Source organism: Scyliorhinus torazame, chromosome 12 (assembly GCF_047496885.1).
Source record: "Scyliorhinus torazame isolate Kashiwa2021f chromosome 12, sScyTor2.1, whole genome shotgun sequence".
Classification (NCBI taxonomy): Eukaryota; Metazoa; Chordata; class Chondrichthyes; order Carcharhiniformes; family Scyliorhinidae; genus Scyliorhinus; species Scyliorhinus torazame.
The window spans coordinates 190,103,497-190,121,483 of record NC_092718.1 but is presented as its reverse complement, the minus strand read 5'-3'; the positions used below and the strand labels follow the sequence as shown (position 1 = coordinate 190,121,483).

At 47.0% G+C, this 17,987-nt stretch overlaps 1 protein-coding gene across 1 annotated transcript in view; it reads left to right on the top strand.

Moving 5' to 3' along the window:
• wscd1a (WSC domain containing 1a) overlaps nt 1-17,987 on the top strand; it is a 230,469-nt gene that overhangs the window by 109,736 nt on the left and 102,746 nt on the right. The window contains exons 3-4 of the mRNA XM_072469546.1: nt 5,868-5,982; nt 7,835-8,019. Coding sequence (XP_072325647.1) covers nt 5,868-5,982; nt 7,835-8,019 — 300 coding nt within the window. The remainder of the gene's footprint in view (nt 1-5,867; nt 5,983-7,834; nt 8,020-17,987) is intronic.

The window sequence follows — 17,987 nt, the reverse complement described above, 5'->3', positions numbered from 1 at the left end:
CTAATCTTACCTGCCGTGCTTTTTAATGCCCTGTCTTTGCTCTCCCAATTGCTTTTTGAGTTCCCCCTGTACTTTCTAAACCCCACAAGGGTTTCTGTAGTTTTTTTCCCTTTAAACCTGTTAAAATCTTCTCTTTTCCTTCTGATCCAGTCCTGAATATTCCTAGACATCTAAAGCTCTCCTACATTTCACCCTAAAAGGAACATGTTGGACCTGCACTCTCGCCAATTCCATTTTGCGCACCTCCACTGCTCTGCTATAGATTTATCCACAAGTAGCTGTTCCCAGTCTACTTTGGCCAAATCCTGCCTTATTTTAATAAAATCAGCCTTCCCCCAATCCAAAACCATTTTTTACAGACCATCTTTTTCCTTTACCCTGACAAATTTAAAATGTCGCTGTCACTGAAATGCTCCCCCACTGCTACTTCGAACACCTGTCTGGCTTTGTTCCCCAGAACTAGGTCCAACACTGGACCGTTCCTTGTTGGACCTTCGACACATTGATAGAAATGTATTTCAAGAAATCTGCTCCCTCTAAACCCTTTACTATCTGACTATCCCAATTAATGTTGGAAAGTTGAAATCCCCTGATATAACTTCTCTATTTCTGTTTTTACACATTTCAGTGAATTGTCTACATATCTGCTCCTCTATTGTCTGCTGACTATTTGGTGGTCTATAATACATACCCACCAGTGTGGCTGCCCCCTTTTTATTCCGAAGTGCTACCCACAAAGCCTCAATAGAAAACCCTTTCAAGATATCATCCTTACTGAAGTAACAGACTCCTTAATTAATAATGCAACACCACCTCTTCTTTTACAACCTCCCCTCTCCTGCCTGAAGATCCTATACTCGGAATATTGAGCTGCCAGTCCTGTCCCTCCCTCAACCAGATCTCTGTGATGGCAACAACATCACAACTCCACAAGTCAATACAGGCCCTTAAATCATCTATCTTACCTATGATACTCCTGGCATTACAGTAGAGGCCCCCAACCTCACCTTAATCCCTTGAGGCTCAACATGTCCCCTCCCCTTGCCGAACCAGCTTTAATCCCTCACAACAGCACTAGCAAACTCCCCTGCATGGACGTTGGTCCCATTCTGGTTCAGGTTTAGGCCGGCTCGCTTGTACAGGTCCCACCTTCCCCAGAAATTATGCTAGTGATTCATGAATCTAAACCCCTCCTGCACCAACTTTTGTGCCATGCATTCATCTGCCCTATTCTCCTATTTCAGTACTCGCTAGCATGTTACCGGGAGTAATCCAGAAATTACAATTGTTGAGGCCCTGTTCTTTAGTCTACTGCCTTGCTCTCTAATTTCATGATGCAAGGCCTCATCCCTCATTCAACCTGTATCTTTGGTCCCAATGTGTACCACGACCTCTGTCTTATCACTGTCCATCTTCAGGATGACATGCAGCCGTTCAATGACATGCCTGACCCGAGCACCAGGAAGGCAACACACTATCCTGGAGTCACAGCTGAATACCCTATCACTATCACTCCTGGTTTCTTCTTCCTCCTCTCCTGTACTGTCAAGCCACTGGTGGTGCCAGAAGCTTAGCTCTGTCTGAACTCTCTTGAGAAACCAGTGCCCTCATCAGCTTCCAGAATGGAAAACTGATTTGTGAGCATGACCCCAGGGGACTCCTGCATTGCCTGTCTATTTCTTTTTGACTGCCTGGTGGTCACCCATTCCCTTTTTTTCTCAAGGCCCTTGAACTGCGATGAGACCACCTTTCTAGATGTGCTATCCACGTAACTCTCAGCCTCGCGGATGCGCCACAGTGTCTCTGGCTGCCGCTTGAACTTCAAAACCTACAGCTCAGGTTTCTGCATTTGGGACCACTTCCTGCACACACTGTCATGTAGGATGCCGGTAGGGTCTATGACTTTCCACATATGACAGGTCATACTTTCCACTTGGCTGACCTCATCTGCCATGACTAAACTTGGACTTACTGAGTCCTATGTGCTAACTTTGCTAACTACTTAATCTTAAAGGTACTCCCCTAATTTTAACTACAACCTCCTTCTCTTAGTCTCTAACGTTTTACTTATCGCTTCTCAGTTAACCTCTTAATGATCTTCCAGCTTCTTGGGTCTTGGTCCTTGGTCTGCAACTGCCCCTTCTGACTTGTGAAAGTTGTTTGGAAAACAAGACAGCAGAAAAGAAACAAAAGGGAAAACCCTCCCCCCCCACTTCACCAAACTCCTACACTTAACAAACTGTTAACTCCAGTCACTGCTCAATGCAATCTGTTAATTTGTTGCACTCTGTTCATTTGTTGTTCATTTGTGTTGTGTTGCACAATATTGGTTTTTATTATTGATTCACAGGATGTATATGTCATTGGATAAACCAGCATTTATTACCCATCCCTAATTGCTCTTGAGAAGATAGTGGTTAGCTGCCTTCTGGAACCACTGTAGTCCATGTTTTTAGAACATAGAACATACAGCACAGAACAGGCCCTTCGGCCCACGATGTTGTGCCGAACCTTTGTCCTAGATTAATCATAGATTATCATTGAATTTACAGTGCAGAAGGAGGCCATTCGGCCCTTTGAGTCTGCACCGGCTCTTGGAAAGAGCACCATACCCAAACCCAAACTCAAACTCAACACCTTCACCCAACACCAAGGGCAATTTGGACATTAAGGGCAATTTATCATTGGCCAATTCACCTAACCCGCACATCTTTGGACTGTGGGAGGAAACCGGAGCACCCGGAGGAAACCCACGCAGACACGGGGAGGACGTGCAGACTCCGCACAGACAATGACCCAAGCCAAAATCGAACCTGGGACCATGGAGCTGTGAAGCAATTGCGCTATCCACAATGCTACCGTGCTGCTTTGTATCAACACCCACAGTGCTGTTAGGGAGGGAGTTCCAGGAACTTGACCCACCGACAGTGAAGGAACAGCAATATAGTTCCAAGTCTATGTAAGCGTGTGGCTTGGATGGGAACTTCAAGGTGGTGATGTTCCCATGCATCTGTTGCCCTTGTCCTTCCAGGAGGTCGAGATCGGGGGTTTTGGAAGGTGCTATTGAAGGAGCCTTGGTGAGCTGCTGTAGTGCATTGTGTGGATGGCACACATTGTTGCCTCTGTGTGTTGGTGGTGGAGGGAATGAATGATGAAGGTAGTGTATGGGTTGCCAATCAAATAGGTGCTGTTTCCTGGATGGTGTCCAGCTTCTTGAGTGTTGTTGGAGCTGCACTCATCCAGGCAAGGGGAGAGTATTCAATCACATTCCTGACTTGTGCCGTGTAGTTGGTGAACAAGCTTTGGGGAGTCAGAAGGTGAGTTACTCACCGCAGAACTCATAGCATCTGACCTGCTCTTGTAGCCACAGTATTTATATGGCTAGTCCATTTCCATTTTAAGTTAATGGTGACACCCAGGATGTTGATATTCAACAATGGTAATGCTGTTGAATGTCATGGGGAGATGGTTAGGTTCTCTCTTGTTGGTGGTAGTCATTGCCTGCCACTTGTGTGGCGTGAATGTGACTTGCAACTTAGCGTGCCCAAGCCTGAATATTGCCTCTGTCTTGCTGCATATGAACACAGACTGCTTCAGTATCTGAGGAGTCACGAATGGTGCTGAACATAGTGCATTCATCAAATTGCACTATATAAATGCAAGTTTTTAAGAGTGATTTACTTTAACGTCCACGAGTGCATTTGTTCTTAGGATCAAAATGCAGCATTTCTTGACACATGTTCCTTTCTAAGTGCATCCTATAGTAAAGAACTTAATTTTCAGCTTGTGCTTGGAATCCTAAGATATGAATGTTTGAACCTGTGTCTTTTACACGGTGTCGCTTTGACAGTCTCTACCATATCCTCCCTTTGCACTAATTTTCAAAAAAACGATTAAGCTAAAAGCTATGAAAATGTTCAGGACTTATAAATATCTCTGCTGTACTTGAACAAAGTCTATATTGTAGCGGCAGTAGATAATTATCGTTTTATGTCTTTGAGGGCATTTCTCAAGGTGCTAATTGTGGGAAGGAAAATATAAATTACATCATCATTCTTCTGATAAATCCAGATTATTATTAAGGAGCAGCAATATTGTCATAAAGTTGGGAATTAACATATGATTGAGATCCATGCAAATCAAGTGAAAATATAATTGAAATGGGGCAATCTTCGAATGCTATTCAAATTAAGTGGTAAAAATGCCAAAGAACTTTCTGAAATCCCTTTCATATTAATACTTTTGAGAAGTCAGTCAAAATGGAAAAATGTGGATATACTTTACACAGGTAGCTTATTGGGAAATCAGTTTTAGATTCAGAAGCCCAAAGCGAAAGGCTAGATTCTGTTGTATCGAATATTAATAAAGGAGTCTTCAATCAGTGGAAATGGGCTGAGATTTGCTGTGCAAGTGACAGTGAGGACAACGGCATTTTCTATTATCAACGTGAAAATCGGCCAATAAGTTCTAGCAACCACGCATACGCAGTTAACAACATAGTCAGGAAGTTTTTGTCCGAATTGTCTTGCTCCTCCAGACTCCTTCAGAGAAAAGCAGCTTGCCAACTGATTCACAATGGTAATGTGAGGAGCGCTGTGAAATTGCAGTACTTATCCCATAGGTACAGATTAAACTTTCCACAAAAGGTTAGGACTAGCGTATTCCAATATAATAACCTTTTGATGGAGTGGTTGGTCTTAATTACTGCCAAACAATGTCCCTGATACAGAAAAGTAACTTTTTTTTACAAGTGTGGAGTCTCATTTTTTCAGATTTTAATTATTGCTGGAGTTTTAAAAAAGTGTAAAGGTATTTTGTTTTACTTTTTCCTTTTGTTTCACTTCATCCCATCTTTTTTTCCCATCTTTATTTTGCTTTGACATTGTATTAAATATTCTAAGGTACTCTTCCTGCCTGAGCTTCTCTGCTCCTCCTTAATGATTCTTCAACCTGATTGGTTAAGGAGACAAGCCAGGCCCAAGTCCCCTGGAGAGGATGCTGCCCCAAAATAATGAAAAATGAAAATGAAAATCGCTTATTGTCACAAGTAGGCTTCAAATAAAGTTACTGTGAAAAGCCCCTAGTCTCCATATTCCGGCGCCTGTTCGGGGAGGCTGGTACGGGAACACTCCCATGCTCAATTCACAGCAAGTTCCTGTGTAGTCTGTGGAGCATGTGAGTGTGTAACGAAAACAATTGTTTGCACTGTGAGCTCAATCTAACACAGTGACAATGAAAGGCCATGTTTATAGTCTACAACAGCATGACTTCCATAATCACTAGAGATAGGCAATATGTTTGAATAATTTAAAGCAATTGTCAGCATTTGAAACAAACTGAACTAGTGGAATTTGGCTGAAAAATGTAAATATTGTTGAGAAAAGAGGTATGCTTGCACCCATCAACACAGAGGTAATTGTAAAGGGAACAACAATTTATACTACAAGAGAAGAGAGTGCCAATTGTTTGACAAGTGGATTCAGATTGGTAGAGACGTTGCCATTAAAAATGCACCAGGGAACAGTTAACTGCCAAGCTTCTACCAATAAGAATTTAGTTCCAGACTTACATTTTTAATTGAAAAAAATATGGGGCTGGATTCTCCGTCCTGCCGCGGCAGATTTCTGGTTCAGCACACCGGCGGGACGCTCCGTTTTGCCGGCTGGTCAATGGGGTTTCCTATTGTGGGGCAGGCCCCTCGCAGTCGGGAAACCCCTGGGCTGCCAGCAAAACAGAGCATCCCGCCGGCAGAGAATCAAGCCCATGAGCTTTTCTTGGAACTGTTAACCCATAGAATTCTCGAGCGGTGATAGCACGCTATATATAATGAGATGTAGAGCTTACAGTTACATTGTTGTGTTTTTCAGCCACGCACATAGGGTGTTTCAGAGATGAATCCAAGGAGAAGGCATTGAAAGGAGCGGTGCTTTATGACTTTCGAAAAATGACCGTTTCACAGTGTCAAGATAGTTGTGCTGAAAGGTAAGGGAACATCTCACCAGTTTATCTTTTGAATGTTATATTCATTTTACAGCCTCCTTTGGCGCTTCCACATTTCCTCCTCATTCCAATTCCTCTGTCAATATGATTTAAGCCCCGTTAAGGTGATTTTTGATTTGTTAGAAAATCAATTTTTCGTGAAAGAATTTTGGATATTCTCCTCTCCTCTCAGAATTCAGTGGTGGGAATTCTCCGAAATCCCGACCAAGTGTTGACACCAACATCAAAACTGGTGTGAGCGACGTCGGCGGCAAGGGGCCTCCAGGCCCAGTTATTCTCTCCTTCCTCAGGGGCTAGAACGGCACCGGAGTGCTGTACGATGCTCCGGCGCCAAAGCCGGCCCAACATGGCCGGCGCAAGTCCACACATGCACACCACGGCCGGCGCGGGTCCGCGCCTGCGTGCCACGCCCATCTCCGTGCCGGTCCCCGGGCAACATGGTGGATCCCTACAGGGTCCTGGCGTGGAGGGACATAGGCCCCCCGCCGGGAATGAGCGCACCCACCGATCGGTAGCCCCCGATTGCGGGCCTGGCCACCGAGGAGGCCCCCCTGGAGTCGGAACCCCCCACCCCCCACCCCCCTACCAGGCCCCTGCAGCCAGAAAGCCGAGGTCCCGCCGGGTGGGACCATATGTAAACCACGCTGGCGGGACTCGGCAGAACTCAGCCGGCTCTCGGCCCGTCGAGTGTGGAGAATCGCCGCGGGGGCTGCGTTCAATGGCCTCCGACCGGCGCGGCGGTGCCGATTATCGCGACCCCCCGCCGATTCTCCAACCCAGCGGCCTATATGTTTCAGAAGATAAAAATGCAAAACAGTCTTTCAGTTCGAGCCTCTAGTTCTCAACTTCATCAGGGTGGGGGACTGAGCTGCGAACCTGGGGCAGCATGTTCCTGTGGGCTTCTGAATCCCGGAGTTGGGTTCAAATGGGGGTCAGAAGCCCACCCTGTGAGGGAAACAATCACTCACCTGTGATTTTCCTCAAATTGGCCAGTCCAATTAAGGATGGCAAGCAGGCTCTGGAAGCTGGAGGCTCCCCAGTTGAAAGCAGCAGCGGGATGCAATGGCCTCTAAGCGAGGGGGAGGATGTCCCAAATAATGGAGGCACGTTGTCTCCAACCTTATTTAAAATAAAAAATGGCCTTTGCAGCCTGGCGAAAGGGAGAAACCCAGGCTGGTAGGAAGGGAGTCCAAGCCTGTCACAGGTACCGTCAGGAGTGCTTACCCCCCCCCCCCCCCCTCCACCTTCCTTCCCTCCTCTACCACTCCTCTCCCCAGTTCTGACACTTGCAAGAACTTAAAAGCCAGCTGAAAAGTTTCATTTGGCCTATGAAAATAGGCCTCCTTAGGCCCTTAACCTGCTGATTTGGTATCCAGCCAGTTGCAGGCAGATGGCTCCTTTCAAACTCCAGGAAAGGGGCCCAGGGGCAGGTTGGAGATGGGGCAACAGAGCTCAGACCAGCAGCATGAATATTGTGCCAGCTTACCTATGTCCCTGCATGATTGAGGCGGACCTAAAAAGCCCAATCAGAACATTTCCTCGCTCTTTTTTAAATCATTTATTTATGTTTTAGAATTTAGAATAACCAATTAAGGGTCAATTTAGCATGGTCAATCCACTTATCAGGCACATCTTTGGGTTGTGCGTGTGCAACCCACGCAGACACGGGGAGAACGTGCAAACTTCACATGGACAATGACCCGGGGCCATGACCGAACCCAGGTCCTCGGCGCCTTGAGGCAGCGGTGCTAACCACTCTGCCACCACGCCGCTCAGCTCTTTTTAAAAATCCTGCTTCTTGCTTTGTAATCTGACAGCAGATTTGTTTCAACAGAGGTTATCTCTATGCTGGTCTGGAATATGGTGCTGAATGTTACTGTGGAAATCGAGTTACTTCAACCAATGCAAGGCAAGAGGATTGCAACATGGAGTGTAAAGGAGAGAAGCACACAGTCTGCGGTGGAGTGAATAGACTGTCAGTATATAAAGTAGAAGATCTCCGACCAAGCAACAAACGATGTATGTCTCTTTCTTGGAAATATTTAAAAGAATGTCATACATCAGTGTTTGTAATTGTTCAGTAATTATGCACCAATATATACTATAACCCCCATTTAATAAAGACCCTTCACAGCAATAACATTTACTTCAACCTATTTATCAAAGATCAGCAAGGACCATGGGTGCAAATTTTTTGCCCAGTAGCATTGCTGGGTTTGGTGGTCGGGTGATGAAACAATGAGGACAGCCCTCTCCTTCTGGCATGTCCTGCACCAATTGCATGTTGTGATTGGTGACGATGCATAAATCTGATACAAGCAGATTGGGCAGATTGTGATGATCTTCAGCAGAGTGACACAGTGGTTAGCACAGCTTCCTCACAGTGCCAGAGACCCAAGTTCGATTCCTGCCTCAGGCGACTGTCTGTGTGGAGTTTGCACGTTCTCTCCGTGTCTGCGTGGGTTTCCTCCGGGTGCTCCGGTTTCCTCCCACAATCCAAAGATGTGCAGGTTAGGTGGATTGGCCATGATAAATTGCCCTTAGTGTCTAAAAAGGTTAGGAGGGGTACTGGGTTACGGAGATAGGGTGGAAGCATGGGCTTAAGTAGGGTGCTCTTTCAAGGGCAGGTGTAGACTCAATGGGCCGAATGGCCTCCTTATGCACTGTAAATACTAAGATTCTATGGTTCACCAGCTGAACAATCAATGATAGATTTGTGTCACCATTATTGAAATTAGGGGCAGGATTCTTTGATTAGGAGGCTAAGTTCTCCCACCGAAGCAAAATCACTTCTGGCCTCTGCTGGTGCTTGGAGCATTGCCCTTTGCCATGCTACGTTTTGATGGTAGGGAGCACCTGCGATTCCGTTCCGAATTCTGCTATCGGGCTGCCATTTTGCGTGAACGGCCCAATACCGAGGTCTGGTGGCTGCCCCCCCCAATGCAAATCCTGCCCCCGGCCCCACCCCCATGGCTGATGAGTAGGGGCATCCTCCCTGCCCCCCTCCGCCCCAACACCATGGGAATTACTGGGGCACTTTAAAGAGAAATAGCTTTCAACAGCCTGTAATTAACAGGGAAATAGCTTCCAGATAGCCGGGTGTCTGGATCGTTTATTTTCATTTCCCTTCATGCTTTACTGCACTCCACATACCCTGCTATGAAGCTAACAACCATGCTTCTAAACAGCTAGGAGATGTGCTTTCACTTTCTCTTTTTCTCAGCAGAAAGCACTTAATTGCTTTTGAGGTCGTGACCACCTGTCAATCATAACTAGATGTTTATAAACATTATGATACACAACAGTGTGGTTGAAACCCTAGCAGGGCACTCGAAATGCATTCAATTGTGAAGGTAGATGAAGTGGCTATGTGCTCCCACTGCCTTCACATTGTCAGCTTTGAGGGTCTCGTAGCACCCTCCCCCCAGTGGAGAAATTACCTCTTTCTTCCTTTTCAAGTCCTGCATCAGAGCCTCCCGTGCTACATCTGAGAACCTAGGAGCATTCTCTATCTGGCCTGCTGCGTTGTTACTCTAGTTTCTTCCCACTTAGAAGCTCTTTCGCAGCCACTTTCAGCACCTGCAGCAACTAGATTGCAACTCCCCTTTAAGGGCTGCAGGCCACTTTTAGTTGGTGAAAGCATTGAGAAAGTAACCACTCAGCAGCATGCGTGGCCCTCAACGCCACACCATGATCATGGACAAAGTTTGCATGTTGAAAATACTTCCAAATTCTTGCTGGTTCTATTGGGTACCAGGACACCTCCAATTATTTTGTCTCAACCAAGTAAACTAAATTAAATAAACCGAGGGACAAATTAAAAGGGGCAGCCCCTTAAAGGGATACTGCCTTAAACAAAAGCAAATCGCAATTGAAATTTAAAACACCAAATTGAAATGTGATTGAGAGGTACAATAAAGCACCCCAGTCCTGCACTACCCAGCGCTCCCAAAAGCGCTCAATGGTGGCCGTGGTCTCTGCATGCTCCCTCTCCAGGGGCACCCGGCCGCGAATGTAGCCACAGTAGAGGGGCGGACAGTCAAGTCGCCTGCTACCTGGATCAATTTATGGCAAGTTTGGCCAGGCTCAGGAGCAGGTTTACCAGGTGGTTGTCCTCCTTCCCTGTTCCTCTCTACACCGGGGACATGTAGATCAGGAGTGTGGGGCTGAAGTGCAAACAAATCCACAACAAAAGGTTTTAGCGGTGTAGCCTAAAACAACTTAGAACACATGGTCCACCGACTCCACAAGGCCCCAAAAAGGCAGGACCTTGGTGGTCTGTGAACCAATGCAGTGTGCGGTTCTATGGGACTGCTGTGTGCAACACCCTCCACCCCGGTCCCCAAGTTTAAGTGGGGGAGGATTTCTCCATAGAGCGACATCCAGAGGGGGCAAGGACACCTCCATCGGACAGGGGGTAATTGACCTCGGCACTTACTGATAAGTCATCTCGGGATTTCCCTCCCGTGTATGATGAACTGATTGCTTGTGGCTTATTCCTCTGGTTTATGTTTCAATTAATTATTTTCTTAAACATATTTCATTGGAAAATTATTTGTATTCATTTATATATGTGTATTCTGTGTACCACAAATATGATGGAGTTTAAGGTAAGGCACACGTGCAGGAAAATCAGAGGAATGATTGTTTCTTCAGGGGATTTTTCATCCAAAACCCAAATGGTCTGTCCTCATTGTGTCTATAAGGGTCCCTTTGATGAATCAGCTTCAGTTCTTTTGCATCTGCCATTGGCATTAGTCCCAGCAGAAGCCATCCATCTTGTGAGAAACCCTTTCAAAATAAGTATTGTAGTTTTTGCTTTGTCTACACTGTATTGTGTCTCTCCCCTTTCTAAAAGGACCAAATCTGAGACTCAGAAAACTGTACCTTTCCAAAATAAGATAAGTGTTCGCCATGGTCGATGTATTGACATGGACATAGACCTTAAAATTAGTTAATATTCAGCAGAAAATAGAAACATTTTATGTCTCTAAATTTTGGACAAGTGCAATCAATATCAGTCTCTTCAAACTAAGTCATTACAAAATGTCTGTCTGTGATTACACATGGGCATTGCCTCGGTTACTGGCTGATCTAGCTGTCCTCCCTGGAGCTGGCCAAAGAAACAGTCTCTCAGTGGGTGGCACGGCAGCACAGTCGTTAGCACTGCTGCTTCACAGTGCCAGGGTCCCAGGTTCGATCCCCGGCTTGGGTCACTGTCTGTGCGGAATCTGCACGTTCTCCCTGTGTCTGCGTGGGTTTCCTCCGGGTGCTCCAGTTTCCTCCACAGTCCAAAGATGTGCAGTTTTGGCGGATTGGCCATGCTAAATTGCCCTTGGTGCCCAAAAGGGTTAGAACATAGAACATAGAACGATACAGCGCAGTACAGGCCCTTCGGCCCACGATGTTGCACCAAAACAAAAGCCATCTAACCTACACTATGCCATTATCATCCATATGTTTATCCAATAAACTTTTAAATGCCCTCAATGTTGGCGAGTTCACTACTGTTGCAGGTAGGGCATTCCACGGCCTCACTACTCTTTGCGTAAAGAACCTACCTCTGACCTCTGTCCTATATCTATTACCCCTCAGTTTAAAGCTATGTCCCCTCGTGCCAGCCATTTCCATCCGCGGGAGAAGGCTCTCACTGTCCACCCTATCCAACCCCCTGATCATTTTGTATGCCTCTATTAAGTCTCCTCTTAACCTTCTTCTCTCCAACGAAAACAACCTCAAGTCCATCAGCCTTTCCTCATAAGATTTTCCCTCCATACCAGGCAACATCCTGGTAAATCTCCTCTGCACCCGCTCCAAAGCCTCCACGTCCTACCTATAATGCGGTGACCAGAACGGTTAGGCGGGGTTGCTGGGTTGCGGGGATGGGTGAAGGTGTGGACTTGGGTCGGGTGCTCTTTCCTGGTGTTGCTCTTTCTAGCTTTAGTCTATTTGCTCTGTTTAGGTCACCTTTGCTCATGAGTCGCCAGGTATCTTTATGATACCGCCACGTGGTTCAAGTTCAGGTTATGATTAATAACACAGCACACTGCTTAGTAAGGATTAAAACAACGGTCATTTATTATATACAACAAGCAATATTAATACCCTAATACTACTATTTATATAATAAACCTATCACTACTGGCCAACACTTAACTTAGGAAGAGCCCACCAGGTCAGGGAAACGAACGGCTTGTCCAATCAAATCTGGCCCGCGGGATTCAAAAGGCTGCTACAGGTCGATGGCTAGGTGTCTCTACCGGATAGCGATCGTTGGATTCAAACTTACTATACTTGCCGGTGGCTGGTCTTGCGAAGGTCTCGAGCAGGCGAAGATGAGAGAGAGCGAGATCTGAACTTGGACCTTCACTTTTATAGGGCCCAGGGGCTTCCCGCCTCCCGGGGCGGCCCTTGACCCTGAGTCCCAAGTGATTGGATTCTGTCCCCAGTCTCTGGGGTCGATGTGTCCAATGGTGAGGCGATTCCTTGATCGGGGGGTGGTCGCTCAACTGTCTTTGTTTCGGCCACTGCAGGCGCCGACAGGTGTGGCCTGGTATTCAATTGCTAATATGTTGCAATTGTTCCCGGGGATAGCCGATTTAGCTGTGGATGTCTGAGTAGATTAGGTGTAAACAGTCCTGAATGCAACTGCGGATACCTGGGTTGATGGGCTGTTGATAGCCCTGAGTAGTATCGATCTGGGCTACGTTCCCCGAGCTGAAGCTGCAAACCTGTCTGCAGCTGCCTGCTTGTGTCTTCTTGGCTGCTTTTCCCAGCAGTCTTTCGGGTTAGCCGTTTTAAACTGGGTTTTGGCCAGATTAATCGGAACGCAGCCATTTTACATGGCTACATTCCCGCCTTGTGATCCTAACGCGAAGCGTGAAGGATCACATAAATTTTGTCCTCTTCGTTTCCCGACTGGGGGGACACCTCCCACATGGCCACTACTCTGACCCTAGCTATGCACAAAAATTTACCTAAACAATTCTTGAGGGCGCTATGTCAGGCAGGGGCATGTGTCTGGAAAAAGATAAACTGGGAACCTCTAATTTTACCTAAACAATTCTTCAAACTTACAGTCTTATCTCTCTATACAATAACAATTACAACATTTAATATATTCTTTCCTGGCTTGGCAGTCAAGCTCAGGATCATACATTTCCACACATTCTCTTTTTTATTTACAAGAAAAACAAACAAACCGCCAGTGCATGTTTTATTATTCAGATGTCGCGGGGGTCTGGGGTCTGGTCATAGTCAAATATCGGGGATCGGATCCGATAGACCGGGGTTCGAGCGTGGTACGCTCTCCTTTTCCATTTGCGGAGGCGCATGGTCTGTACTGCACAACTGAGTATGGCCAATGCCAACAGTGCCTCAATGATGTATGATAGAGAGTACCAAGTTATGAACTTGGCACACCAGGATAATGCAGCGTGGTTGGTGACTGGGCCCTCGGTACTACGGGGCAGTGAAGCGTTAACGGCAGGGGGGTTTGGAGTAATGGGGTCCGCGTTCCCGCGCAACCAAAACTCCATAATAAATATGTTGAGCACGAAGAAAGGAGTCCTCATGGCTGTCTTCTTTCTTTTCCTTTTCCTTTTGACTGGTTTTCTCCGGACTTGGAGCTTCTGGAGTTCTGTAAGACAAGCGTAGTGTGTTTAAATACTTCAGTTTAATAACTGGTGTGTTAGTGTGTCTGTCCTTCTTCGGGCCAATTAAACCCTTATATTTGGTCACAGCATGTGACTCTCCCCCCATTTTTTTTTTCAAAAAGTGCTAACTTTATCATCCAAATGCTCTAGGATGTAAATAGCGTGTGGCAGCAACCCAAAGGTTGCCTAAATAAAATAAAACTGTTTTTGAAAGTAAAGTTAGAATGGGGTGCGTGTGGGCCGTGGCGGGTACGATTTGGGTGGAGTCCCTGGGTAGGACGGCTACCAATAGCGTATCTTCCCTACCCGAGCGTTTTGACCAACGGGGGGTTTCCCCAGGCAGGGTGGGTCTCACACCGTTTCTCCACTGCCTGAGCGACCAAAGAACGGACAAAAATGTAGTCATCATGGTGGGGTTACTGTTCTGATTCCACCATCAAATCAGAAGAGTAGCTACGATCGGGTGTCCGAGGCAGGTCCTCAGAGGTATCGGCCGAATGGGCGTGTGGCCGCGGTGGGTGTCAGTGGGAAAAATTAAAAAGTTCAGGTGAATGGGTGTGGGGCGGTGAGAAAATTCTCCTGTAGGACGAACAACATTTAACAAACAGACAGACAACGAACAACATTTAACAAACAGACAGACAACATAAAACATTCTGCAGGTTCCATCAGAAAGGACAACACTTTTCACCAAGTGTCTCCTTTAAATCATCATGTGGACACCTCAGTTCTCGGTCGCTACGGGCTCTGCCTTTTTCTTATCGAGAGTGCTTGTCGGTTGGGCACTCTGTGGTTTCTTAGGGCCATTGCATTCTCTAGCAAAATGTCCCAATTGGCCGCAATTGTAGCACTCTTGCGGTTTGGCTGGGGGGCTGTTCTTTCCCTCGTTTACCCAGACGGGGTTGTGGAGAGTGGTTCTTACTGCCTGCACGTCTGCGGCAGCTTGGTTTTCCCCGGGTGTTCTAGTGGCTGATTTACCGTGAGCCGCTTGTTCCCAAACGCGGGACAATCTCTTGACCACCCACTTCTCATTATGAGCCTCCTCCGAGGGGTCATAATTGCTACAGGCATTCTGTCCTGCTTCCGTGGCATGGGAGATAAGGGTGCGGGTCCACTTGGCCATATTGTCTGCGGACAAATGGGCACGATCTACGTTGCCGAAAACAGCTTCAAAGTGAATCCACAAGCGTCCTGCGAACGCTGTGGGGTGTTCAGACTTTTTCTGTCTGCATTTATTCACACCGTCTACGGGGTCGCCCCGGTTGTACCCGATCGTATCCAGGATCGCGGTATGCATTTCTGCAAGGGTGCCTCCCCCTACATTTTGTGGGTCGGGAAGGGCTGCTGCGACCGATGGGTCTAAGCTGAGGACCTTGAGCTTTACCTGCTCTTTCTCATCCAGGCCGTACATGGTCGCCTTGTGTTTGACGGTGGCGAAGAAATGGTGTGGGTCTGAAGCGGGGAGGAACGGTGTGATTTTGGCACACGCGTCCCGTAATTGGGTCACTGTGAGGGGGGTGGAATATAAGACCTCTGCCTCGTCTGCTGTGGCGGTGCGGTGGTTTGTTATAGGGTTCATGGGAGCCTGTATTATCTGTTGTGTGGGGGGTGGGGGTGCTTTCCTCCTTTGGGGTTTTCCCTGCGTACATGCTCCCTGAACATATCGCTGCGCTGTCTCTTGCAATTCTTCCCAATCAGGGCCGTCTTCCTGTTCTAACTTTCCCCAAAGGTTTCTTGAAATCCCTTTTGGACAGAAAGCAGTGCTTTCAAGTCTGCAACCTGCTTTCGGCACTTTGTATGGTATAAAGTACTCTGCCTTTGTTCTGTTGTTGTGGCGTGGAGTGCTCTCAAGGCTGCCTTGAGATCACTGCATTGTTTCTGGAGCTTCTCTAACTGGTTTTCTGTTTCTTTCTTTACCAGGACTGCACGCTGCAGGTCCTGATAAGCCTTCTCATACTGTGACTGGAAACTACTCAAGTGCGCCAGACAAGATTAGTGACCCCGTTTGGCGTCAGCCACCTCTTCGTCTTTTGCTGCTAATTTCCCTTTCAATTCCTGGTTCTCTTTCTCAATTTCACATATATCGGTTTTACTTATCCGATGTATGCCTTCTATTTCCTTGCTGAGCGTCCTGACGACCTCCTCTGTGCCTCGCAATTGTGCCAGACAGGACACAATTGCCATCGGCTTGCGCGCTTTTGCTAAACTCTTTCTGTGAATCTCACTCAGATTCTCCCACCAAGTATGCCCTATACTTCCAGGACCTGAGTCGTCGCTATTGCAGAAATCCTTCCACACGGGCCATCCTTTGCCCTGCAGAAATTTGCGGATTTCCACCTCCCAAACGGGACACTGTCCCGCTCCTACGCTGCTGACTGGTGCGACAGCACAATCTTCGGGGTTCATGAGGCGCTGCATCGCTTGCATTGCCTGCATGGCTCTCTCTTATCTGATCGGTACGTTCGAATTTGGAACAGGGGGCCAAGATGGTGCGGTAGATGCGGGTACGGCTTGCGCTAATTTTCGAAATAACAACTGCCGATAGTTTTGACGCAACAAAAAGTCTATCAGTTTTGCCTTATAACCCTGTTAGTTACGCATGCATATACACACTTCCGAATTGTGAATTATTAACCAGAACCGCTTGAACACTTGTGGGTTTTTTTTTTGTTTCCGATTGGATTCTAATTCAAAATGTTGGGGTTCTCCCAGAGTGGTTTTCCACTTCTAAGTCGGGTCCCGTCAGGAAGTCGCCAATTATGTTGCTCTTTCTAGCTTTAGTCTATTTGCTCTGTTTAGGTCACCTTTGCTCATGGGTCGCCAGGTATCTTTATGATACCGCCACGTGGTTCAAGTTCAGGTTATGATTAATAACACAGCACACCGCTTAGTAAGGATTAAAACAACGGTCATTTATTATATACAACAAGCAATATTAATACCCTAATACTACTATTTATATAATAAACCTATCACTACTGGCCAATACTTAACTTAGGAAGAGCCCACCAGGTCAGTGAAACGAACGGCTTGTCCAATCAAATCTGGCCCGCGGGATTCAAAAGGCTGCTACAGGTCGGTGGCTAGGTGTCTCTACCGGATAGCGATCGTTGGATTCAAACTTACTATACTTGCCGGTGGCTGGTCTTGCGAAGGTCTCGAGCAGGCGAAGATGAGAGAGAGCGAGATCTGAACTTGGACCTTCACTTTTATAGGACCCAGGGGCTTCCCACCTCCCGGGGCGGCCCTTGACCCTGAGTCCCAAGTGATTGGATTCTGTCCCCAGTCTCTGGGGTCGATGTGTCCAATGGTGAGGCGATTCCTTGATCGGGGTTGGTCGCTCACCTGTCTTTGTTTCGGCCACTGCAGGCGCCGACAGGTCTGGCCCGGTATTCAATTGCTAACATGTTGCAATTGTTCCCGGGGATAGCCGATTTAGCTGTGGATGTCTGAGTAGATTAGGTGTAAACAGTCCTGAATGCAACTGCGGATACCTGGGTTGATGGGCTGTTGATAGCCCTGAGTATCGATCTGGGCTACATTCCCCGAGCTGAAGCTGCAAACCTGTCTGCAGCAGCCTGCTTGTGTCTTCTTGGCTGCTTTTCCCAGCAGTCTTCGGGTTAGCCATTTTAAACTGGGTTTTGGCCAGATTAATCGGAACGCAGCCATTTTACATGGCTACACTGGGGTCAGGTGCAGACTCAATGGGTCGAATGGTCTCCTTCTGTACTGTGTATTCTATAACTCAGTGTGCTCCAGCAACTAGATATCGTTGTGAGCGTGGAAAATTCACAATACTCAATAAAACCACCACGTTCACCAGCGGTAGGTTAGCAGAGGGAAGTTAGAGGATTTAATGCTGAACCCTTCTGTTAGTTTGGCCCAGAATGCGCACGAGGCTTCACACATTTCAACCAATATACTGAAAATAGTAAATATTCATGTAAAACCAACTTGGGGACGGGGGTGGCGGGGGGTGGGGGGGGGGTGCGTGAAGAGAGAGGGATTAGGGGGATTGCTCCCAAACATTTTGTTACGAGAGTTATTGCATGATTAGCGCAGGACCAGTGACTTCTGGCATAACGTCAAGCCCACGCAAACCCTCTCTGGGCAGAATTTTACGGCAGAGGGATTTTACAGTCCCGCCGAAGTCAATGGACCTTTGATTGTTTCGCCGCCTTTTATGGAGGCACCCCGACCATCATGGAGTAGTAAAACTCTCCAACCGCATATATCACCACAGATTTAGTATATGCTGAGAAATTTGATTCCTGCTGATTTCTAGATTTGACAAATTAGACCCAGTGCTACAGAAATTTGGGTAACAGGAGT